Raw genomic sequence first — 27,964 nt, 5'->3', positions numbered from 1 at the left:
GTGTGAAAATTTGTAAAAGGACAAATATTGGAGCAAACCATTTGACTTTTTTATGAAACACAAAGATTTGAATTTAAAGACGATTGCCTACATAGAATAAAAAGAAATAATTACGATAAAAAAATAATATTTGCATAAATTATTGTCTAATCACTGACATACATTGTATATCCTCTTATGAACCAAAATACCAAGAACTCGCATCTTATTGTTTCTATTGTGTCAAATGATTTTTCGTCGATTTCATTTCTAAAAAAAAAAAAAAAATTGCATAAATTACTTTCTAATCACTGACATGCATAGTATGTCCTGTAATGGACCAAAATACCATGAACTCGCATCTTATTTTTTTTATATTGTGTCAAATGATTTTTCGTCAATGTCATTTCCGTTGTGATGATATGGTACATTTTGTAGTTGCTAATTCAGATTTCAGTTTTAAAACTTTTATTAATAGTATATTATATAAAAATAAAGAGAAGTTGTAAAATTGCCAATGAGACAACTATCCACCAAAGTTCAAATGATGTGAATGTTTACTTATATTAGTAATTACAGGCAACAATATGGCCTTCAACAATAAAAAAAAAACCACACATACTGTATGATCGGCTTTAAAAAGCTACAATATGAAACAATTACATTAAGAAAACAAGTGGCCTAATTTATGACAAAACAATATACGAAAAACAAATAGGACAGACTGAACCAATGACAACTATTAAACTACAGGCTCCTGACTTGGGACAGGCATTCAAAGAATGTGGCGGGGTGACATATGACAACTTCTAAACTACAGGCTTCTGACTTGGGACAGGCATTCAAAGAATGTGGCGGAGTGACATATGACAACTACTAAACTACAGGCTTCTGACTTGGGACAGGCATTTAAAGAATGTGGCGGGGTGACATATGATTGTCAACTCCCATTTAAACAATTATAATATATGAAAAACAAATTATATGGCAGACACGAACAAACGACAATTACTGCAATGAACTACAGGCTATGCACTTAAAAAAAACCAATTCTGAGCAGATAACTAAAGATTTAGCAACACGAATACTTGTGCCACAAAAAAAAAAATCACGAGACAAACACATGAGTCGGCAGCGCGTCAAGAAGAATTTCAATCAAAATATTGTTGTTTATTCTAAATTCGCTATAAATCCAAAACAATTTAGAAGTTATATTCCCATAACAGCAATGCATTTTTATTATGTATTTAAAAAAAAATGTTATACAGTGAAAACAAATATCGTTTGAATAAATTTATAAAATATCAGGAAATAAATTAATTTATAAGAGTATGCCTTGCAAATGAGAAAACATAAGGCAAATAGCAATATCTTCTTATATTGATAATAATAGTTTGCAGTTTGATAATAATTTGTTAGATACTATTAAAGTCTAGCATGGCAGCAGATCTAAAACAAACAAAAGCACACGCACAAGACTGCCACAAAAGACGGCTGAAGAAGTAAAAATGTTCAATTTTTGATTCGACAAGCTGGTCAATCTACAATCTAAACTATATGTCCTTAGAAAAGGATACTTTTTAACGGCCGAAAAAGGCATATAAATAAGTTATTGACAGTGTTCATTGCTTTTATCATCTACAACGTAATATTGAAGTGTATCAAATACAAAACTATAAAATGTCAATTAACTGACCACTACAATTTGTTTGTTTACGATGACCACCTGTATAATCTTCCCTAAAGCCAAAACATGTACAAAGTTACTAGGTTGTACAAGGACAATAACATTTTTCGAAAATTTAGTTTAAAAGTTATTGTAAAAATACCGTCTATTGTGATAAATACGAAAATGATCAAACACTGCAAAATTTTTACATATCTACCATATATGTACCTTATTTGGCGTCTAGCCTAGGTTGATTCCCTCTAAAGATGCCTTTGATATATATAAACAAATAATAAAGTGTTGTCAAACCTATCAAATTACAACCGGGTACCAATCTACATCTATATAGCCAAGCTTTATAGACGTGTATTACTGGACGTCTTATGAATTTCTTTCCATGAAATGTGTTTATCGTGAGGTCAAAGTGTTTGCACGGATAACAAAGTTCAATCATCAAAAGCAAAACAAATATAGATTTTTATATTGATTAGACCGTCGGTTAACCCGTTTGAATGGTTTTACACTTAGTCTAGTACTTTTTGGGACCCTTTAAAACTTGCTGTTCGGTGTGAGCCATGGCTCCGTGTTGAAGGCCCTAACTTACCCTAAATTGGTTTACTTTCATAAATTGCTACATGGATGGAGCGTTGTCTCATTGACCCTCATGCCACATCTTTCAATATCTATAGATATATTTACAAATGATATTTACAAATGATATACTCAAACAAAAAAAGACAAACAAATATTTTAATTTTTAAAAAAATCATAAAACAATGATCCATCTTTTTAATATGCATCATTTGTTGTGAATCTTCTTCATGTGTTTCTGAAGAAAAGTTTTCAGAGTATAAGCTTTGCCACATAATTCACATTTTTGATCTTTTGTTCCATCGTGTATTGATTTTAAGTGACAGTTTAATCCGAATCTTGAAGTAAAGTGTTTTGAGCAAATATCACATTTGTATTTAAGTTCAGGATTTTCTGAGTGACTCAGAAGTGCGTGTTTTTGCATTGAATACTTGTCACTATAACAACGGTCGCATTTGTCACATTTAAAAGGTTTTTCACCCGTGTGTATTCGTTTATGTCTGTTTCGGCCAGCTGGTTGAGTAAAACGAGCCCCGCATACGTCACAACTATAAGGTTTCTCACCCGTATGTGTTCTCATGTGACGTCTAAGATAGTCATGACAACCAAATCCACGCCCACAAACTTCGCACTTGTGAGTCATTTCACCCGTGTGACCTCTCATATGAATATCCAAGGCTATCTGTTTAACGAAATCTTTACCACAAACCTCACACGTGTATTGTTCGCCATTATGAATTTGCATATGTTTCACCAAATGAGAACTACAACTATATGCTTTATTACATATTTCACATTTGAAATCCTTCGTTGTAATTTTTCTAGGTTTTCTTTCCTCTTTCGGTTTATGGGATTCCATATGTTGATGCATTTGACTATTCTGCTTAAATCTTTTACCACAGATCGAACACTTCCATGGTCGATCATCGGAATGTGTTAATCTATGCTTTATTAGACCGCCATTTGTAAAAAAGACTTTGTTGCAAGTTTCACACTTATACTCAATCTCGTGTGTGTGATTATTGATATGAGATTTAAGCGAGCCTTGGCTTGTATATGCTTTATCACAAATTTTACATGTAAACAATCCTTCACCAGTATGTGTTTTCATATGTGTCTTCAGTCTACTAAGTACCAAAAATCGTTTCGGACAGAGTTTGCATTGATATGGCAGAATCTGTTTTAAGTGGGTTTTAGAGTGGTTTAACAATTTGCATTTACTATGAAATTTCTTTCTGCACACATCACACGAATATCGTGCTAAATCTCCAGCTTCATCCGGATGTGCTGCTACAATATGTGAATACAGACTTTGCTGTGTCATACACTTTTTATCACAAAGTTGACAGCTATGTTGTTTTTCTCCTGTGTGGGAGGACATATGTATTTGTACTTTGGCTTTGCTCTGAAATCGTTTCCCGCATAATTTACATTTAAAAAGGCATGCTTTCTTTTTAAAGTCGAGATCGTTGCTTTCTTCTTCATCATTTGAACTCTCATCTTCATAATATGAAGTATCATTTACATCGTTTGAAGATCCATCAAACACTTCTGACCTGTTGTCATGTTGAAATTCTACGTGTCCACCTATATTTTCTTCTTGTTTAGATAACATAGATGATCTGTTCTCGTCTGTCAGTTCTAAGCAAGCTTTAACACTGTCCTTTTGACACGTATTGAATGTTCTATTCATATAGGTATCTTGGTCTATACTCAGTTGCTTCTTTGAAGTATATTCATCAATGTTTGATGCTTTCGTTAGGCTCATTTTAAACGTGTCTGTCGATTTGTAATATAAAGCATACGAGGTAAACTGAAATGAATAAAGAAATTGTACTTAAATATGTAGTGAAGCTTGCTGAATCCAATACACTTAGTTTTTTAAGAATGCTTTTGAAGTAACGTAAAACAGTTACAATGAAGTAAGACTCTAAAGCAAGTAAAAAAAAAAACAGCTTTGCTCCGAGCACATGACACGGCCGTCGTCTTGTGTGTCAAGTTTTATGTAAGAATCATGAATAGTTTCTAAGATACATGCGATCTACCCCCTGGTTTAAGTTATTAAGTCTCGTAACTCAAAAAAAAAATTAAATCTTATTTTCACCAAAAAGAATACAGATCATTTGATGATCATAGGAAACAACTTTTGGCGGACAGACAGACGGACATTTGTATATATACCATAATACGTCCCGTCAAAATTTTATTTTGACGGCAAAAATTTTGACGGCAGCATAAAAAGCTTAACCGAACACGAGTTCAGTTTAAATAATTGACAATAATCTATTTTCATATAACCGACCTTTGACTCCGACTATATTTTTTTGACATGGTACATGTACCTACAACCGTAAGACATCCTGGTACTCGGTCAATTACGACAAACCAAAAGTAAATACGAATGTATAAACAGTGCAGTTTGGGGATCAGGTTAATTATTTTTGATGATTCATTCATGTATCGAAAACATTAAACATTAAGCTTTTCCTCAAATTTGTACCAATTAAAAATCTTGAATTTTACTTATTTTCGTTGCTCCTGTTTGGCCTGGTACTAAGATGTCCAACCCAATGAAAGTAATATGTCGAAAAATATATATTCCGCATCAAATTCGGTTATAAAAATGATCTATTTAATATTCATTATACCGTAGAGTATACATATTATTACATGAAAACTGTCCGTAAAGCATCACTAGCTTAGCGGCATTTGCTAAACGTCAAGTGGTATAATATGAATGCATTTTCTGACCCAAAACAGTACAATGTAACAACAACATGTATGTAATACATTAAAACGTTACGTTCTACAATTGAGGCCTGATAGATGATGGACTATTTTTCAGACTCGCAACAAACCCCTCATAGATTTGTTACAGGGGTTGTCACAACGAGAGCGTGCCATTATTTCTATACAATACAAAGAAAATGATTGGCAAACAAAATAAAAATGGAAAAAATGTCCGAAAAATTTGCAGAATATAAAAATTACGGAATCCCCCCCTCCACACACACACACACTCCAACTCACGTCCCCCTATCCACATGTTATACTATATATCCAGGAAGTTGAGAAATGAAATACTTTTTTCGTCTACATGTAGATAGTCTAGGAAATATTTCTCGAATTAGCAAACTTCGTTTTAAGAGTTATTCTTTAGTTAAGTTATTTCAGAGTTAGTATGATTAATTGGTTGATGGTAGTTTTATGCCTAATCAGCACAAAAAAGAAATATCATTGTAAATTGTAGGTATTAGTTGGGGATGAAAATATACTTATTTAAAAGTCGTTCGAACGAGTTTCTAGTCTGAGTTATTATAATGCTGCAGAAATCATTGACCCATAGCATGCACATACTTTAATTAGTCCAATCAGAGACATATAATATTGTATTATATGTCTCTGGTCCAATTTATACGTTTTGAACATTAATTTCGACTTCATAAAATTTAATCGACAAAAAGTAACTTCTGAGATTGTTTATCTAAATCTTTGGTTGCTGATATGAGAGACCCTCCCCTCCTCGCATTCACAAATTTCCACTTATGAGTTTGTATGTTCCTTTGGTATCTGTATAGTCTCTATTGTATACAAAAAAGCTGTCGGCGAGCACAAGAATATAAGGACAATAATTCGACAGCCGTACATATATATGAGATGCTCATGAAAAAATCTTATTTTAAAAGAAAGTCTATTGACACGTATTTAACAAAAAACACATAGCAATTCAATAGATATACGAAGATTTGGTAATGAGACAACTATCCAATCAAAAAGTCACAAGTTGTGAAGGTAAACAATTATACATGTAGGTCAAAGTACGGCTTTTAACATGGAGCCTTGACTCGCACAGAACAACAACTCATAAAGGGCCTAACATGAATAATGTAAAACCAAGTATATTTTATACACGAAGGACACATTAATGTATAAATATATATGCATACATGAAGGACATGTTTTGTTAAATATGTTAAATTTGAAGTATCGTATGATTTTAAATGAGAATCACTATTTTTCACACGAAGACTAAATAAATCCTTACCTTGTATTGGTTATTTTGTTAGTTTTGTTTTACATTGAATTCTTGAAGAATTAATATTTACACTAACCGAGGATTTATACATATACACGTGATATATATGTCCTTCCTCTGAACATTAGGACGACCACGTCAAAAACAGTTTATTAATAGTTTATAAGTAATGGTTTGATTTCAGCCGTAAGGAATTTGGTTAACAATACAATAATAACTCATATATTGTTTTCTTGACATTAAAGTTCCCATATGTATGTCCCAGGTGTGTTGTAATCCTATCTGATTTATGAGTATTGATAAATTGAATATTTTTTAATGAAAATTGCTCGTGTAATAAAAATGATTTGTTTCTTATGAAATAATTGGTCTTGATTTATTTTTGAGATCAGTTTTAATTTTAAAACTTTTTATTTCTTTGTTTGTTTCTTATGAAATGAATAAAAGCTTAATAACATTAGGCCACACCAATTTGATTCCTTGTTCGACTGACCCTCCCGCACCTATTTTTCTCAAAACAGATTTTTTTTATTTTTTTTATATTCCCGCTTCCCGCATCCGGAAATGTAATCATGTCCATTTCCCGCACCGTTTTTTGGTAAATATTATAAAAATATATCAACATTTGTTTTTAAATCACAGTCTAACCTGTATAAAACGATTTCAAACATAAAAGCACAGCACCACACTTCTTAAATATCTGTGAGAATATTTATCCAAAGAAGGAGTGCTCCGATATAAATTTATAAAAGTGGAAATATATACCGGTAAAAAACAAAACATTGGTTTCTTTCCCCCTTACTTATATTCCCTATCAAAATATGTTCGTTGTTAGAATAAAGTTCAAAGAACTTCTGAAGGATTTGCCTTCAACGGCAACTATATTGTATACTGGCGAAACAAAACTATCTATAGCCGCTGCATGTGTATGCACCTGTCCTGATTGATTCAGGGGCCTGTCGTTCAGCAGTTATCGTTTATTGATGTTGTTCATTGGCATTTTCCCGTTTGGATAGTTACATGTATATAAATTAGATCGTTGGTTTTCCTGTTTGAATTGTGTACGCTAATAATTTTGGGGCCCGGTATTATAGCTTACTGTTTGGTCTGTATCAAATACCCATGTAAAAGGTCGTAATTTTACCTGTGTTTGTTTTTAGCAGGTTAAGAACAACCCTCCCTCAGACAAGGGGTTATTTTACTGATGTAGAAAAGAAAATAGAAATACCAAGGATTTGTATAGTTCTTCTATTCAAAATCTTTGAAAACTTAGAATTGGTACTCAAAGAGAGGAGAGTTACATCATATTTTAAACAACTTTTTTCTAAAAGAGGGGTCCACTTATTTTGAATAATATTAAACTGTTAAAGTAAATGTGTTAATATGGTTAAAGTCCAGGAATATTACAAAATTCTTGGGACATGTTTTGACCATTTAATACGAGATGGATGTATAGTTCTTTAAGAAAATATGAGCCCTTGTGTACAAACAAATATATTATTATAACTTGTATTGATCACTCATAAAACATGAAAAAGGGGATATTTATAACATTAAGGGGTTGCCCCCAAACTGAATATGACTTAGATGGAGAATTGTCTCATTGTCAGTCATACATACATAGACCAGATTTAATTATTTCTTGGTGAACAGGGAAAAAATACTTCAGAAATTAAAGAAATAACAAAGTACAAGTGATAAATCAAGTTTTAATATTGTCGAATCCTACTATTTTATGTTTACAAAAAAAAATTATAATCGCTCGCCTTTACTTTTCAAGCTTCGCCTCAAGAATTTGCAAAATAAATATTTTTTTACTTTAGAAAAAAGTTGTTTAAAATATGATGTAACTCTCCTCTCTTTGAGTACCAATTCTAAGTTTTCAAAGATTTTGAATAGAAGAACTATACAAATCCTTGGTATTTCTATTTTCTTTTCTACATCAGTAAAATAACCCCTTGTCTGAGGGAGGGTTGTTCTTAACCTGATAAAAACAAACACAGGTAAAAGTACGACCTTTTACATGGGTATTTGATACAGACCAAACAGTAAGCTATAATACAGGGCCCCAAAATTATTAGCGTACACAATTCAAACAGGAAAACCAACGATCTAATTTATATACATGTAACTATCCAAACGGGAAAATGCCAATGAACAACATCAATAAACGATAACTGCTGAACGACAGGCCCCTGAATCAATCAGGACAGGTGCATACACATGCAGCGGCTATAGATAGTTTTGTTTCGCCAGCATACAATATAGTTGCCGTTGAAGGCAAATCCTTCAGAAGTTCTTTGTACTTTATTCTAACAACGAACATATTTTGATAGGGAATATAAGTAAGGGGGAAAGAAACCAATGTTTTGTTTTTTACCGGCATATATTTCCGCTTTTATAAATTTATATCGGAGCACTCCTTCTTTGGATAAATATTCTCACAGATATTTAAGAAGTGTGGTGCTGTGCTTTTATGTTTGAAATCGTTTTATACAGGTTAGACTGTGATTTAAAAACAAATGTTGATATATTTTTATAATATTTACCAAAAAACGGTGCGGGAAATGGACATGATTACATTTCCGGATGCGGGAAGCGGGAATATAAAAAAAATAAAAAAAATCTGTTTTGAGAAAAATAGGTGCGGGCGGGTCAGTCGAACAAGGAATCAAATTGGTGTGGCCTTATAACATTTTTAAAATTCATTGATATTTTCCACTTGTATCACATATTTTAGAAATAATTCCAGAACGAGATTTCAACGAGACTGAAACGTCAGAAGGATACATCCTTAACATAAAATTGTCCATATTTTGAGTTAGAGCTGATGATTTTTTCTTTAATTTTGATATATTTTGTCCCAAGAGTAGAACAATACGCTGATGGCTTTTGGCTGTTTTCTACTCTTTGGTAAAGTAGAACTAGATGCTTTTTGACATATTCTCGGTTTCCATTCTTATTTCTTTAGAAGAAGCAATTTTTATTTGATAAAAATAAAATCCTTAATAACGAATAACCATAGTTATGCAGGTACTTATGTTTATAGGACTAAAGAACACATTGACGACTAGAGAGGTACATGACACGGGTTATATATGTTATGATGGTATGAAACTAAACCCCTCACGGTGAGGATTGTGCCTGATATTCAAAAGATGAAGTCATAATTTTTCAATCAGTTTAATTGGTCTGGAGCTGGCATGTCAGTTAACTGCTAGTAGTCTCAGACTCGGACTTCTCTTTAATTGAATTTTAATGTGCGTATTGTTCTGCGTTTACTTTTCTGCATTGACTAGAGGTATAGGGGAGGGTTGAGATCTCACAAACATCTTCAACCCTGCCGCATTTTTGCGCCTGTCCCAAGTCCGGAGCCTCTGGCCTTTGTTAGTCTTGTATTATTTTAAATTTTAGTTTCTTGTGTACAACTTGGAGTTAAGTATGGCGTTCATTATCTCTGAAATAGTATATATTTGTTTAGGGGCCAGCTGAAGGACGCCTCCGGGTGCGGGGATTTCTCGTTGCATTGCAGACCTGTTGGTGGCCTTCTGCTGTTGTCTGCTCTATGGTCGGGTTCTTGTCTCTTTGGAACATTCCTCATTTCCATTCTCAATTTTGTTATAGTTGGTTTCCATACGATTTATACATGAAATAGTTAAAGATGTTTCGTTGCATTCGGCAGTCTAAGCATCATTGGCTACATTTTGTATAGGTGGAGGGTTGAGATCTTACAAAACATGTTTAACCCCGCCGCATTTTCTTGCATGTCAAAGTTAGGGCCTTTAGTTCATTTATATGTTTTGGAGTAAAGTATGACCTCTTATTCACTGAACTAGTAAACATTTTTATTAAGGGACCTCCGAAAGACCAACTCCGGGTGTGTGATTTTCTCGCTGCGAAGACTCATTGGTGTTCTCCGGCTGTTTTCTGTACTTGTGTCGGGTTATTGTCTCTGACTTAAACCACAGTTTCATTCTCAATTTTATCATAATCTTTGTTTTATTTATGATAAGTATTTCAGTAAATATAGCTTTTTTTTATCATGTTTTACCTATAATAAACACCTTGGTTTTTCGAATGGTATTGAAGTATTTCACATTATATAGATTTGTTATAGACCAAATATTACGTTCCCAGTACAACTTTCCTTGGAAAAATTGAAATGAAAAGTAATTCCTACTCTAACTTGAAATGTTTAAATAGTGAATACCACTTTCAAAGCCAACGAGTTCACCTCGAACTTTGGTTGGGTATGTTTCTTTATCTTTTTTGTTTATTTTGTGACGTTTTTTCTTCTTTTTTCTTCTTTATTTTCTATATACCATGGTTCTGTTTGTTTATCTTTAATTAATGTGTTGTATTCATACCAGCTTCTCTTTTCTTGTTCTGCATTTGCAGGAAATATTAGCATCTCGAAGTTTATTAAGAAACAATAAATCAATCTCCTTTTTGTGAATATCATACACTATTACATCTTCCAAACATAGTTTGACTTTGACTTGCAACAGGCAAATACATGTATATAATCTTAATATATGTTAGTCTTGTATTATTTTAATTTGAGTTTCTTGTGTACTATTTGGAAATTAGTATGGCGTTCATTATCACTGAACTAGTATATATTTTTTTAGGGGCCAGCTGAAGGACGCCTCCAGGTGCGGGAATTTCTCGCTACATTGAAGACCTGTTGGTGACCTTCTGCTGTTGTTTTTTTATTTGGTCGGGTTGTTGTCTCTGTGACACATTCCCCATTTCCATTCTCAATTTTATTAGGTTACACTCAATAGGGAAAATTGTCACTGAAAATAGCAACCAACAATCAATGATCAATAAATCGGTAAACAAAAAATGTTCTCTTTGTAAAAAAGCATACTATCATAAGATATAGAAATTCATCAATTACCACCAAATACATTTTGCTATCATTTATTTATCAGAACATTATATAATAAATATTATTGTTCTTCTTAGCCTTCGTTTGCTGGAACAACGTCAGGATTAGAGTCGCCCTCAGCACAGTTTGAACCTTCTGCATAGAACCATGTACACGGGACGTTGCAATTCGTTCTCAGACAAGCACCCCAGTCTAAATAACAGTTAGTTGTGTTGGCTGGAGTGACGGGAAAGAGGCAAGCATTTTTCACGTCCTTATTTTTAGGTATATCCGGAAGTGCCTGTAAATAAATGATTAAAAATGAAATCAGCAGTGTAGGAATACGCAGTCAAACAACCAAATAACTGCTCTCAGTAGTCGCAAGATGAACAAATCGTTTACAAGTTGAAATTGTTGGTATTAATAGAAAATTAAAATTAAACATATCTTGTTTTAGAAAGGTAAATCTTTAAAATAAAACTGAGAAGAAATATAGTTATACAACATTTATATACATACCAAGCAGTGGTGTTTTCCTTCACATCCAATACTTTTTAACTTTTTCAAAAGATGTTCAATCCATTGCAGTTTTGTGGCCGGTGTTATTGCTTTCCGAATTCTTATGCTTTGACAAAAAGTTATATCATAATGACCAGCAAGCACTGTTCCTAAAACTCCTAAAATTATAATAAACTTTTACTAATAAAAAAGAAATATCAAATGGTTTCCGTTTTACTTGCCATTTTCATATTTATTTGAAAATCATAATTATTGTAAAAGAATAAGACAATCATTTACACATATTTCTATCGTGATCATTATAGTTTTGGTTTCCATAATGCAAATAGCGTGTTATGTTCTACTAGTTGGCAGTATAAAATGAAACAATAAGTGTTGCGTTATCATACATGACATGTATACTATATAGGGCTTAGATGTCTTTGAAAATGTGAAGTAAACAGGAATAAATGTTGGTATGAAAAAATGTCCAGTTTATTTCATTATTTGGCTTCTTTTTGTTTTGTTATGAACAAAAATTAGAATCGTACATATAAAGGATGTGTTTAGGCTTTCCAAACATGTATTAGTAGGATGCTGAACATGTGTTATATACCTCTATTTGGTATTTCTGGTTACCGGAAATGTAGGACATAATTAAGCCTGTTTATGCTATTTTACGGGACTGTATACATTCGTTTTGCTGGTCGGCGGCGAACAGTTACATTCGTCTCATTTCGACAAATTCCGTACCCTCAGGGGAGAGAAGTGGATTCTACCGAGAATTGCCAATGGAACAATTACTGTTGTCTGTCATACATGTTCTTGTTGAATGGCCACAGTAGAATAAAATTCAATATCGAAAAGCGTGACTTCAATGTTATAGTCCCCCCAAAACAAGAAAAAGTATTCAGACCAACGACAAGGGTTGAGGCCCACAACACATATGTTAATAGACATCAATTCTGTTAATGAAATTGAGAATGGAATGGGAAATATGTGAAAGGGACAACGACCCAAACAAAGGATAACCACCAATGAGTCTTTAACACTGCGAGAAAATACCCCATTCGGAGGCAGACTTCATCCGTTTTTCTTCTTCAATTTTGGATAGAAAGTGTCCAGTTCTAAAAAACGCATCTTTATAATTTGCAAGTATTTGAAAGTTCAACAATTGAATGTAATATGTAATGAATTATCATGATAGATGTATCATACTCCACAACCCATTATTTGAGGATTTGATAGATTAACAAGAGCAGATCAATCCAGCTAGGTATGAACATTTTAACTTACCAGAAAAAATATACGCTCCTTTAAACTGATTACGAATGCACTCTGAAACGCGCGCTGTAAATGTTATATTAGATCCTATCGGAATATCTGCCTGTAATATTAAAAAAAAACAAGATATCATATAGATACCTTGATGATTAGCAGTTGCTCAATGAGCGCATGTTTCAAATGTCTTAAATATTTTGAATGTCGAGCATGTGACCTCTAAAATCACTGACCGACACATTACAATGTAATCCAGGTGTTAAAAGTACCAAAAAAAAAAATGTCAATTATAAATAAAGGTAAATTATTGTGTAGATAGTAGTGTGTCTTTTGGGGACTTTTGATGTATTTTATCTACTGTAGACTGTTATAAATACTTATAAGCAAAATCTGTCTGTGTAATTAATATGAATAAATAAATTATGTATGGAAAAAATATAACAATTCTTTTTTTTATAATAGAGTCTAACGTTTACCCCTAAATTTTATCATCGGGATAAGGACATCATTCGTAAATATAGCCCAAAATGCAGACTTCTTATACATGTACATTCAGGCATTTCACATCCAATTTTTTTTATGGAAATATTCCTTTAAAAGCACGAAGGTGTCAGTTTTCACCTCCAAAACTAACAAAACCTTTGAATAGACTTATTAATAAGGGATATAGTTACGATACGGTTGTCAGGTCATTAAAGTTTGCATATTTTGGCGTTAATATTGATTCACTTATACGGTCTTTGCATCGGAACTAAACACTTTAATTCAAGAACCAGTTGTTGGCATGACACGGGTTATGTTCTTCTCATATATGTCATGATGGTATGATACTTAACCCCTAACAGGAAGGATTGTGTCTGATGTTCATATGATGAAATCATAATCTTTCAGTCAGTTTAATTGAAGTCTGGAGCTGGCATGTCAGTTAACTGCTAGTAGTCTGTTGTTATTTATGTATTATTTTGTTTATTTTCTTTGGTTAAACTTCTGACATCAGACTCGGATTTCTCTTGAACTGAATTTTAATGTGCGTATTGTTATGTGTTTACTTTTCTACATTGGCTAGAGGTTTAGGGGAGGGTTGAGATCTCACAAACATGTTTAACTCCGCCGAAGTTTTGCGCCTGTCCCAAGTCAGGAGCCTCTAGCCTTTGTTAGTCTTGTATTATTTTAATTTTAGTTTCTTTGGAAATTAGTATGGCGTTCATTATCACTAAACTAGTATATATTTGTTTAGGGGCCAGCTGAAGGACGCCTCCGGGTGCGGGAATTTCTCGCTACATTGAAGACCTGTTGGTGACCTTCTGATGTTTTTTTTTTCTATGGTAGGGTTGTTGTCTCTTTGACACATTCCCGATTTCCATTCTCAATTTTATTTATCTTTCTTTCGATTTCTTTTTTAAAACAGTAAAATTTTGTAAATTTCAGTTTTGTTCAATGTATTTTATCTTATTTTAAGACTAAATATAAAGCAATGTTTTTTTTCTTTTTTCGTATCTTCAAAGTTCTTTGTAGAAGACAATCAAACTATGATAGATGACAAAGTTATCTGTAGGAATACATTACCTCATTGCCTCGGTAAATTTTCACAACTGTAGCAGTGAAAATATCATAATCTGCAGTTTCAGAACGTATGCCTACTACGTCGACTTCCACAACTGAAACAGACAGGTTTGTTTTATACGTCCGACTGGTATATTGAAATAATATTTTTTTGTTAATTTAGGGAGCTACCATTTGATTATTTTTTTGGGGGGGGGGGGGGGGGGGGTTGTGCTAGGATGAAAAATTTTGTCCTGCATTTTTTTTTAGTTGTAATCTCTGTCCTGCCTTTTTATTTTTCACTCTATCCGGTCCTGCTTTTTTTTTTATAGTTTATCCTGACTTTTTTTACATAAATTGTCATCTTGCCTTTTTTTTTTTGCAAGTGTCCCATCCTGCCTTTTTTTTTTACTCAGATCAAAACTCCTATCCTGCCTATTTTTTTTCAAATTTCATTCTAGCCCCCCCCCCCCCCCCCCTCCCCCATTAAAGTTCAATAAGTTCAATTACATGTTTTGGAGTTTAGAATGACCTCCATTATCACTGAACTAGTGAACGTTTTTGTTTAGGATCCAGTTGAAGCACGCCTTTGGGTGCGAGATTTTCTCGTTGTGTAAATGACCCATTGTTTACATTTAGTAGTTTTTTGCTCTTTAGTCGGATTGTTGTTTGTTTGACACATTCCCCATTTCTATTCTGATTTTTATACTTTCATAACAACATTGATCCATGGATTATAAAAAAATCATCAAATATACCAGGCTAATATACAGTTACAAATTAAATACATGTATTACAATAAAAGTATTGGTACCCAGCCAAATTAATGAATTATATGACATTGTAAAAATATAACACATACTATAAAACATTTGGACTTTTGAGATTCTTTGGGATCCGGTTATTAACTAGACTGTTCCTAACGTTTTTAGATCTAGTTCACGTTTATGCTGGGATTACAAATGTATGTGTTTGATGAAGCTCTGTCCAGAAAAGCGCGTCTGAAATGCGACAAAAACTTATATTGGGGTAAAGGTATGAAATCTTACCAATAGTTTCTTTACAAAAATCTTCCTGCAGGTGAGACACGGGATCACAAATAGGGCATTCGTCAACACCCTGCGCGCTTACATATATCTGGTTGAGGTTTATTTGCAGGAAAACAAACAGGATGCAGGTACACACAAGTTTCATTATCCTTGCAGTTGAGTGTTATTTAGCGTTTCTGAAAATGAACAAACTACTAAAATAAAAGATTATAATTTTCATATCGCTAGAAATATTTTGTGATACCATCGTATGTTTATGATTAAGCATACATACATCTTATTGAGAAAGTATGCAAACACAGTTCAGAAATCAGTTTAGTTGATTTCAACATATTAGAATGTTTATGATTGTGTTACATGAAGAAGAGTTAATGTAGCAATATGAAAAACAAATATTTATATCTTAAAACAAATTCTTGGAACATGAACTGGACATAAATTTCTAAAAACAAAGCTATAGGCTTTTATTCCTAACTGTTAAAGAGCTTGTCAGTGAGTTCCCTCAAACACAAAAAGGATAACCTGATTTCAATATTCTTACGAAATAACAATATAAATTCAGGAAAACATATTAAATTGTGTTAGGGGACGAACATTAGATATTCTGGGGGGGGGGGGGGGGCAGGAGGATTTGTTTTTGATCGGTTATTTATTTTTGTAAACTGAGAGGACAGATTTTTCATTTTCTGCGCTATTGAAGCAAGATTTTTCATATTTATTAAAGCAAGGGACTGATTATTTATTTTCACAACTATATTTATGATATTCGAAAACATACAATTTTTAAAATATTTGTTTAATAATTATGAATAATACATGTATATTTTTTTTTTTAATTGATATTTGGATGGAGAGTTGTCTCATTGGCACTCACACCACATCTTCCTATATCTATGTATAGTCAAGTTATTGTGTACCATTTAATCAATACCACCTGTTTTATTTTGATTTTTAATGAATTTTATCACGTAAATCTTGAGTTAAAAATCCAACAAGAGAAAGGATTCTGATACCATATATAGATATAGGAAATGTGGTGTGAGTGCCAATGAGACAACTCTCCATCCTAATAACAATTTAAAAAGTAAACCATTATAGGTTAAAGTACGGACTTCAATTGTTTGTATTATTTAAGTCTGCCTGGTTACATCAGTATTTATACTGCACTCGTTCTATTTGAGCAGTCAAAATGCGTTGACCGTATCTTCCTATATCTATATATGGTATAAGAATCCTTTCTCTTGTTGGATTTTTAACTCCAGATTAACGTGATAAAATTCATTAAAAATCAAAATAAAACAGGTGGTATTGTCACCGTGTGTCAGTTAATATATTAAACTTGCGCAACATGTGTGCGTATTATCTCATTGATTATTCAAACGCTATGATTGCAAGATAAGTATACTGAGTTCTGATAATATTTGGTTTTATAGATTTTCAAATGTTAAGGTTCTTATGCATCATTGGATTTTAAATATTCGGCTTTTGGCGTTTATTCAAAAACTTTCGAAACGAATCTTTTACATGTATAATGATAAGCCATCTGTAAAAGTCTTATTATTTTATAATTACTTTTTAACAGTTTTTGAGACCTTCGACTTGTCCATGATCAAGCTATGGAAAGTCAAAAGAGAACATGTTCCCGCCAAAATTCCAATGACATATATCTCGAAAAAAAAGCACATTGACCCTTTATATTTTTTTTGCTTTTTTATTCCTCAATTAAATCCCTATCAATATATACTAGTGTAATGGAAAGCTATTTATTTTTGAAAATGAGCAGCGAACTTCCTAAAGTGCAGTTTAAGAATGAAAAAAAAAAAAATCAATCGATTCGATCTTGGTTTTATTTAAATATTGGAAATCGAAAACATTTTTAAAGGTTCTGTAGTCGTTCATTATTTGAATACGAAAACATTGAACATGAACTATTTTTTATTTTGCGGGAGAAAAACTTGTGGTAGAATGTATTCGATGTAGATATTAATAAAACCTACGTTACATAACGTATGTCGAGTTGCATTTTGAAACTTAAACGTTTAAACAAAAGGTAGAATCACAATAATACTGAACTCCGAGGATAGTCCGAAACGGAAAGTCCCCGTAATCAAGTGGCAAAATCAAAAGCTAAATGGATAACAACTGTCATATTTCTGACTAGATTTGACCTGGTTTAATAGCTAGCTAAAATGAAACTTTTTACGTACGTCTTTTTTACTGAATAACTCTAGATTTAATAGATATGACATAAAACATTAACACCGTATGTATACATGTTGAATTAGGAATGAAGTTTTTTGCAATTTCATGTTTTCAAGTTCATAAAGATGAATCTAGTAGAGGATTGCAAACTTGTGTTGGTAATCGTAAAATTAACATATTTGTTGTTCTGTGTAACAACGAAAACGAACACTATTTTGACATTAGATCAATGTGCCCATGCAATAACTTTATTTTATGTAAAGTTTATAGTTGAATTTTATTTAGGGAAAATTAAGAATTTTCGATTTGTAATACTCTTTATCGTCGTATAAGGCTTTTCGAGGTTAATCTTATTCGAGCGGCACCTGTGAGTCTCGTTTGCACTGCACTATCCTCTACCGTTATAAATTATAAACCTGGAGCGGTGTCAATGAAAGTATCCTAGGATATGTCCTAAGATAGGTCTTAGGACATTATTTAGGATGGTCTTAGGACGCGTCTGAGACATGTCTTAGGATGTAAAACAAAGCTGTCTTATGACTGTCCTAACTACAATGGTCCTAGGACCATCCTAACACATTTATTTAATTGAAAATATATGCAGAGATTTTTATCACAAAGATTGAATTGTATTTTAGAACCTATATGTAAAGAGAGGGAGGATGACTCTTATATAGAAAACAATTAACGCAAAATAAAAGTTATTTTTTTTTACGGAATACTAATAAATACGTTATTAAATATGATAAAAGATATAAATGAATTTAATACGAAAACAAAAGTAAGTGGTCAATAAACTTTGTGATATTCGTGCTGCAATTGTAGTACATAAACTAGTTTTGTCCTTAGGTCCACTCGATTTCATTACATGTATCGAATCAGGATTAGGTAAAAAAAGAAGTAAACTTTTTCCCATATTTGAATTATTTAAAATATGTTGCTTATGATGATAGTATTGTTTAGGCTTCAAAAAAGGCAGCACGAAATAATTTAATATAATACAATTAAATCTTTAACAAACATTAAACAATATTTTTTTATTATTAATTTTATCTAATGATAGTTTAATATTGTATTAGTATTTTTAGTATTGAGTTTATGCCATATTTGTTGTTTTTGTTACATTTTAGGACATCGTAACTTTTAGGACTATCCTAAGACACCTAATTGTATATCCTAACTTTAGGACCAAGTTTAGGAGACTTTCGTTAACCCGACTTAGGACTAAGACGTGTCCTAAGACCATCCTAAGACATGTCTTAGTCCTAGGACAGCTTCGTTGACACGGCCCCTGGTATCCTATAGCGGGTTATTTTCGCGGGATGTAAATTTTCGCTTATTATCGTGGATAGAACAAAATCGCCAAAATAAATTCCGCAAAATCAAAAGTTTACATGCAAAGGTAGACTAAGTGATAAAATATTTAAACCCGCCGAAATAATTACCCAAAAATTATTTCGTATACCTTATTCAATAAAACTCGTGATATTTTATATCCGCGAAAATAACCCGCTATACGGTATCTTTGTTGAGTCCAAATTCAAAACACATCATGTGAATGTAAACTTTTTAGTACTTTTTTATATCTATGCCAAACATTGTAGAATATTCAAATCCGTACCACATTTATACTTTTTAATCCAAATTTTACACATTTTAATATTCATGTTATTTCTTAAAATATATTAAATACAACTTACCTGGTTTACAAGTTCTCCTTATTTGATAAAAACTACTCTTGTTAGGTTTTGTAGTGGATATGAGATATAAGAAGGAAAATCATTGGTTTTATAGTCATTTGAGTACATGTACTGTTGTGCAACATATGGAGCGAATGTTACGTAAATATCTTAAAATGCTTTGCTTTCAAATTTTATAGACATAATGTAGGCGTATGATTAATATGGGGGTAATCATTTTGAAAGTGCTGATAAGTCTTGGTCTTTGTGTTTAATGTTTCATTCCGTGTATAATTATAGAAATGAGGGGCGAAAATTACCAGAGGAACAGTCAATCTCATAGATACGATAGAGGTGCGAAAGATACCAGAGGAACAGTCAATCTCATAGATCGATGGGCGAAGGATAATAGAGGAACATTCAAACTCATAAATCGAGAAGCGACAAATGCAAGAGGAACAGTCAGGCTCATAAATCGAGGGACGAAAGATTCAAGACGAACAGTCACTCATAAATTAAGGGGCGAAAGATACCAGAGGAACAGTCAAACTAATAAATCGAGGAGCGAAATATACCAGAGAAACAGCTAACTCATTATAATCGATGGGCGAAAGATACCAGAGGAACAGTCAAACTCATAAATCGATGGGCAAAATATACCAGAGGAACAGTCAAACTCATAAATCGAGGGATGAAGATGCCAGATGAACAGTCAAACTCGTCAATCAATGGGCGAAAGATGCCAGAGAAACAGCTAAACTCAAAATTCGTCGGGCGAAAGATATTAGAGAAACAACCAAACTCATAAACGAATGAAAGATACCATAGGCACAGATTAACCCATAAATCGATGGGAGAAAGATACCAGAGGAACATTCAACCTCATAAATAGAGGGGCGAAAGATGTCAAAGGAACAGTCAAACTCATAAATCGATTGGCGAAGAATTCCAGAGGAACAGCCAAAATCATATATTGAGGGGCGATATGTACAAGATCTAGATGAACAGTCAAACGCATTAATAGAGGGGCTAAAGATACAAGAGGAACAGCCAAAATCATAAATCGAGGGGCAATATGTACCAGAGGAACAGTCAAACTCATGAATCGAGGGGCTAAAGATACCAGAGGAACAGCAAAAATCATAAATCGAGGGGCGAAAGATGTCAGGGGAACAAACAAATCCTAAATCAAGGGGCGAAAGATACAAGAGGAACAGTCAAACTCATAAATTGAGGGGCGAAAGATACAAGAGGAACAGTCAAGCATATAAATGGATGAACGAAAGTTGCTAGAGGAACAGTCAAACTCATAAATTGAGGGGCAAAAGATACCAAAGGAACAGTAAAACTCATAAATCAATGGGTGAAAGATGCCAGAGGAACAGTCAAAATAAAGTGAAAACGCCATGGCTAAAAATGAAAGAGACAAATAGACAAATAAAAGTACACAAGAAACAAGACAGAAAACAAAAGACTTAAAAGAGATTGCCGTTGGTCATCTTAACTAGTTGTTCAAAAGTGAGAAAAGCAATCGAGTTAAGATGACCAATGGTAATCTGTTTATCGCTATTTTGCATATGACGACGTTAATGTTTACGTTAAAAATGGCACATGCGTCCTGAGTTTCTATTAATAATGTTTCATATCACTTTACTTTGCTCAGAAAGGAAACCAGTCGGTAAGATCAAAGAAAAGTGGCGTAAAAAAAAAGATAACAACCGATATCAGCTTTTCAGCTACTGCTCATTCGAACCATCTGGTAAACATATTGGAGTTTAGGAAGATGTTCTATTTTCATATTTTAAAATCAAAAATATTAACCATGTTGTTAACCTTAATGTATTAGAATAGTGTATCGCGTATAACTACCGTATTTATCATTGGCCAGATCACATCCTTGATCATTGACCAGATCACATCCTTGATCATTGACCAGATCACATCATTGATCATTGATCAGAACCCATCCTTGATCATTGACCAGATCACATCCTTGATCATTGACCAGATCACATCATTGATCATTGACCAGAACACTTCATTGATCATTTACCAGAACCCATCCTCGATAATTGACCAGATCACATCCTTGATCATTGACCAGATCACATCATTGATCATTGACCAGAACACTTCCTTGATCATTGACCAGAACCCATCCTTGATAATTGACCAGATCACATCCTTCATCATTGACCAGATCACATCCTTGATCATTGACCAGAACACTTCCTTGATCATTGACCAGATCACATTCTTGATCATTGATCAGAACACATCCTTGATCTTTGACCAGATCACATCCTTGATCATTGACCAGAACACATCCTTGATCATTGACCAGAACACATTCTTGAAACGTGTATGGTACTCGGTTCAGTATCTTCTCGTTCACTAATAAAATTCGTTTTCTTGTTCTTGGATATACCAGTCGTTCTTTAATTGTTAACGACTGTTGATTAATAGTGTTGTATTTTGTCAGTTTTTTAGGATTTAATCTCTTTTTCAATTTGCGTGGGAGTTTATTATGTTTGCTATACTTTTCTTTTTTGAATTTTGACCAGATGAATTAGAAATGTAATAGTATATTAAAAGCTCGAAAAATCTGTTAAATAGTTTGGTTCAAAGGACCACCTCATGGGTATTAATGAAAAGGAAAGAACAATTATTCTATTTGTATCCATTTCTTTAATTTTCTTTGAACACACACACCTTGCAGCAATCACAACTGCATTTTCGGAGGATAATAATATTAGGATAAATAAAAGAAATGTGATTATATTTCCAATGAGGCAACTAACCCCAAAAAAAACCAAACATTACGGTACAACATTCAAACCAGTACACCTCATACTTTAAACTTTAAAGACAAGTTTTGAATTCGTGCACTTCCTCGTAAATATTTAACGTCACATTGTTAATACTTTTACGTTACAGTAATATTTGGTTGTTCGATGAAGCTGTTTACACCGATTGACACTCTTTCATAAAGTACGCAATAAAAGTATTAATAAAATATTTTAAAATACTTGAAAACTGTCATTAGATAAGACAATGTGTACAGCTTGTCTTGCCTACGCAGTTGAATTATTCATTTTGTGTAACATATTTGTGAATAATAACGTTATTGAGTATTTGCTTTGCGTACAAAATTTGTTGTAAAAGTACAATGTATGTATCGGTATATTGAATTATGTTTATATTAACAGAGAAATGAAGGATACAAAAGGGGATTGTAACTTAAAAGTTGAAAATAAAATAACGACCCCATGGCTAACAAAGAAAAATGTCAAACGGACAAACAACAAAGTAAACCCAAGACTGAACTTCATGAACCCCATCAACAACAGAAGGTGATTCTAATTGGCCGTTTCAGAATCTAAAGCATCATGGGTAATTTCATTGTTCGTACCCCAAAGTGAAAATAACGTTACGCCGTTGGTTGAATTTCCATTGTTTTGGACGTTTTCAACCAATCACGACGTTTCGGTGTACATTTTTGAAAATATTACCCAGAATGCATTAGATTCTGAAACGGCGAATTGCTTCGAATCGGTAGAAGATCCTGCTTCACTAGTGGCATAACTCTGTAAGTACACACTCTGTCATTAATGAAAAATTATGAAAAGTGCATGGCCTTCTGAGTTATATCGAGAAAATTTATAGATGCAGGGGCTTAAGATGACGACTCAGACGTGTAATCATATTTACTCCTTTGTTTATTGGTTGAATGACCAACTCCAGCTATTTGATCGCTATAAAGACCTCGTAAATTGTTTGTGTGTCCAAGTTTCTTCCTTTAAACACTATCGCTATCAATAATTACTTTTGAAAATTAATTAATTTCACAAGCACAAGGCTGTTGGTGGGAGACTAATTTTTGATTTATCACACATGTACATTATATATATTCACTGCCATATTATGTTCTGACCGTGCGAAAGTTTTATAGTTCGTCAAGGTCGTTAAAAACTCCAATCATCTTCATTTTGAAATGACTTCAGTTTTTGAAAAAAACGTTTGTACATTTTTTTTTCTTTTTCGCAAGACTGTTAACCGTTTTAAGGTGGTACCCAACACTTTTACTAAAATGAATTTGGCTCGTTTAATTTTCAAAACGTTTTGAATAAGTATTCACTTTGACCCTTTGACAAAAATATAAAACTTTCAAAAAAATTGAACCAAGCATTTTATCAGAAAAATTACACTGGTTATATAGCAGTTTGACAAACACCGACTTTGATCATTGAAAAGCCTAATATTCCCTTAACAACACAACGTTATTAAAACGTTTAGCTAATTTCACAGAGTAATCTCCCTGTATTGTTATAAACCACCTTAAGGTTTTCTTAGGTTAGTGTATATATTTTACTCAAGCGCCTCCTAACAAAAAAAAACGATATGTACCAGAGTAACAGTCAAACTCATTAAAGGAGGGCTAAAGATACAAGAGGAACAGCCAAACTCATTAATCGAGGGGCTAAAGATACCAGAGGAACAGCAAAAATCATAAATCGAGGGGCGCAAGATGTCAGGGAAACAGACAAATCATAAATCAAGGGGCGAAAGATACAAGAGAAACAGTAAAACTCAAAAATCCAGGGGCTAAAGATATCAGAGAAACAGTCAGACTCATAAATCGAAGATACCAAAAGGAACAATCAAACTTATATATCGAGGGACGAAAAATACCAGTGGAACAGTCAAATTTATAAATCGATGGGCGAAAGTTGCCAGAGGAACAGTCAAACTCATAAATTGAGGGGCGAAAGATACAATAGGAACAGTCAAACATATAAATGGATGAACGAAAGTTGCCAGAGGAACAGTCAAACTCATAAATTGAGGGGCAAAAGATACCAAAGGAACAGTAAAACTCATAAATCAATGGGTGAAAGATGCCAGAGGAACAGTCAAAATAAAGTGAAAACGCCATGGCTAAAAATGAAAGAGACAAACAGACAAATAAAAGTACACAAGAAACAAGACAGAAAACAAAAGACTTAAAAGAGATTGCCGTTGGTCATCTTAACTAGTTGTTCAAAAGTGAGAAAAGCAATCGAGTTAAGATGACCAATGGTAATCTGTTTATCGCTATTTTGCATATGACGACGTTAATGTTTACGTTAAAAATGGCACATGCGTCCTGAGTTTCTATTAATAATGTTTCATATCACTTTACTTTGCTCAGAAAGGAAACCAGTCGGTAAGATCAAAGAAAAGTGGCGTAAAAAAAAAGATAACAACCGATATCAGCTTTTCAGCTACTGCTCATTCGAACCATCTGGTAAACATATTGGAGTTTAGGAAGATGTTCTATTTTCATATTTTAAAATCAAAAATATTAACCATGTTGTTAACCTTAATGTATTAGAATAGTGTATCGCGTATAACTACCGTATTTATCATTGACCCGATCACATCCTTGATCATTGACCAGATCACATCCTTGATCATTGACCAGATCACATCATTGATCATTGACCAGATCACATCCTTGATCATTGATCAGAACCCATCCTCGATCATTGACCAGATCACATCTTTGATCATTGACCAGATCACATCATTGATCATTGACCAGAACACTTCCTTGATCATTGACCAGAACCCATCCTTGATAATTGACCAGATCACATCCTTAATCATTGACCAGATCACATCCTTGATCATTGACCAGATCACATCCTTGATAATTGACCAGAACACTTCCTTGATCATTGAACAGATCACATCCTTGATCATTGACAAGAACACATCCTTGATCATTGACCAGATCACATCCTTGATCATTGACCAGAACACATCCTTGATCATTGACCAGAACACATCCTTGAAACGTGTATGGTACTCGGTTCAGTATCTTCTCGTTCACTAATAAAATCGTTCTCGACTGTTGATTAATAGTGTTTTATTTTGTCAGTTTTTTAGGATTTAATCTCTTTTTCAATTTGTGTGGGAGTTTATTATGTTTGCTATACTTTTCTTTTTTTAATTTTTTTGACCAAATGAATTAGAAATGTAATAGTACATTAAAAACTCGAAAAATCTGTTTAATAGTTTGGTTCAAAGGACCACCTCATGGGTATTAATAAAAAGGAAAGAACAATTATTCTATTTGTATCCATTTCTTTAATTTTCTTTGAACACACACACACCTTACAGCAATCCCAACTGCATATTCGGAGGATAATAATGGGATAAAAAATTAAAACATTAAGATAAGACATTAAAACACTTACAACTAGGTTTAACCATAAATTTCTAACCTAACCATGTGATAGCACTATGGTAAACTGATAGAAACACTTGATGCAGTCATGAAATTGAATATTTGCAATATTATTTAGTACGACGAGACCAATTCAAGACAGAGTAAGAAACAAATGAAAGTAATTATACATACAAACTTTTAATCACAATGCACAAATAATTTTCATTCAATTTATTCATTTAAAATGTACGCTCGCGTTAAACAATGGAAATTAACGCTGTATATTTATATAAACGATCAATCTTGTAATAGGATAAATAAAAGAAATGTGATTATATTTCCAATGAGGCAACTAACCCAAAAAAAACAAACATCACGGTACAACATTCAAACTAGAACACCTCATACTTTATAGCCAAGTTTTGAATTCGTGCACTTCCTCGTCACATTGTTAATACTTTTACGTTACAGTAATATTTGGTTGTTCGATGAAGCTGTTTACACCGATTGACTCTCTTTCATAAAGTACGCAATAACAGTATTAGTAAAATATTTTAAAATACTTGAAAACTGTCATTAGATAAGACAATGTGTACAGCTTGTCTTGCCTACACAGTTGAATTATTCATTTTGTGTAACATATTTGTGAATAATAACGTTATTGAGCATTTGCTTTGCGTACAATTTTTTTTGTAAAAGTACAATGTATGTATCGGTATATTGAATTATGTTTATATTAACAGAGAAATGAAGGATACAAATGGGGATTGTAACTTAAAAGTTGAAAATAAAATAACGACCCCATGGCTAACAAAGAAAAATGTCAAACGGACAAACAAAAAAGTAAACCCAAGACTGAACTTCATGAACCCCATCAAAAACAGAGGGTGATTCTAATTGTTTCGGATGGTTAGACGATCCTGCTTCACTAGTGGCATAACTCTGTAAGTACACACTCTGTAATTAATGAAAAATTATGAAAAGTGCATGGGCCTTCTGAGTTATATCGAGAAAATTTATAGATGCAAAAGCTTAAGATGACGACTCAGACGTGTAATCATATTTACTCCTTTGTTAATTGGTTGAATGACCAACTCCAGCTATTTGATCGCTATAAAGACCTCGTAAATTGTTTGTGTGTCCAAGTTTCCCCCTTTAAACACTATCGCTATCAATAATTACTTTTGAAAATTAATTAATTTCACAAGCACAAGGCTGTTGATGGGAGACTATTTTTTTATTTATCACACATGTACATTATATATATTCACTGCCATATTATGTTCTGACCGTGCGAAAGTTTTATAGTTCGTCAAGGTCGTTAAAAACTCCACTCATCATGATTTGGATATGACTTCAGTTTTTGAAAAACGTTTGTACATTTTTTTTCTTTTTCGCAAGACTGTTAACCGTTTTAAGGTGGTACCCAACACTTTAACTAAAATGAATTTGGCTCGTTTTGACAAAGTATTTACTTTGACCCTTTGAGAAAAATATAAAACTTTCAAAAAAATAGAGCCAAGCATTTCATCAGAAAAAATACACTAGTTATATAGCAGTTTGACAAACACCGATATTGATCATTGAAAAGCTTAATAACACAACGTTATTAAAACGTTTAGCTGATTTTACAGAGTTATCTCCCTGTATTGTTATAAACCACCTTAAGGTTTTATTATGTTAGTGTATATATTTTACTCAAGCGCCTCCTAACCGTCTCATATACATTATATATTATCGGACCACAGATGAAATATCACGTTGTGATTGCTTAAACGCCGTCACGTGGTGACCCCCTTTGAGACCGTATGGGGTTAGTAAGTTTCATATGGGGTTCGTGACGCGTTAATGGCGACGTCACATATTAATGTTGTTATGTTTCATTGTTTATTTTTCAACAAAACGCCGCAGAAAAAGTCCAGCGTCCAAAAAATTCGTTGTACGGTTAACTACTGACTCCCTACGGATCCATAGAGGGTTTAATAAAATTCATAGGGGACTCGGCCTCCGGCCTCACTCCCTATGGATTTTACTATCCCTCTATGGATCCGTATGGGGTCAGTAGCGAACCATATAAGTTATGACCATTATGGAATAACCGTTTCACAAATGATATCGGATATGTTCCTTATGTCGTAACTACAATCCCCTTCTCTTTCATGAATTTGACCTACCGAATTAGACTATTTACCGGATTTGTAATCACACAAGCAACACGACGGGTGCCGCATGTGGAGCAGGATCTTCTTACCCTTCCGGAGCACCTGAGATCACCACTATTTTTTGGTGGGGTTCGTGTTGTTTATTCTTTAGTTTTCTATGTTGTGTCATGTGTACTATTGTTTTTCTGT

The 27,964-nt window shown here is 33.2% G+C and overlaps 2 protein-coding genes across 2 annotated transcripts; both read right to left on the bottom strand.

The window, feature by feature from the left end:
• Positions 1-2,384: 2,384 nt before the first annotated feature.
• Positions 2,385-6,407, bottom strand: LOC134723644 (zinc finger protein OZF-like). The gene is made up of 2 exons (XM_063587202.1): positions 6,285-6,407; positions 2,385-4,052 (listed from the first exon to the last, which is right to left on the bottom strand). The coding sequence occupies exon 2, from the start codon at positions 4,005-4,007 to the stop codon at positions 2,448-2,450; it is 1,560 nt and encodes a 519-aa protein (XP_063443272.1). The 5' UTR covers positions 4,008-4,052; positions 6,285-6,407; the 3' UTR covers positions 2,385-2,447.
• Positions 6,408-11,205: 4,798 nt separating this feature from the next.
• On the bottom strand, positions 11,206-19,497 carry LOC134723643 (uncharacterized). Its single transcript, XM_063587201.1, has 6 exons — positions 19,421-19,497; positions 15,519-15,694; positions 14,494-14,585; positions 12,943-13,033; positions 11,668-11,825; positions 11,206-11,449 (listed from the first exon to the last, which is right to left on the bottom strand). The coding sequence occupies exons 2-6, from the start codon at positions 15,661-15,663 to the stop codon at positions 11,243-11,245; spliced, it is 693 nt and encodes a 230-aa protein (XP_063443271.1). The 5' UTR covers positions 15,664-15,694; positions 19,421-19,497; the 3' UTR covers positions 11,206-11,242.
• Positions 19,498-27,964: the final 8,467 nt, after the last annotated feature.

Source organism: Mytilus trossulus, chromosome 6 (genome assembly GCF_036588685.1).
Source record: "Mytilus trossulus isolate FHL-02 chromosome 6, PNRI_Mtr1.1.1.hap1, whole genome shotgun sequence".
Taxonomy (NCBI): Eukaryota; Metazoa; Mollusca; class Bivalvia; order Mytilida; family Mytilidae; genus Mytilus; species Mytilus trossulus.
The sequence above is the reverse complement of the archived record's forward strand: the minus strand, read 5'-3'. Positions and strand labels throughout refer to the sequence as shown.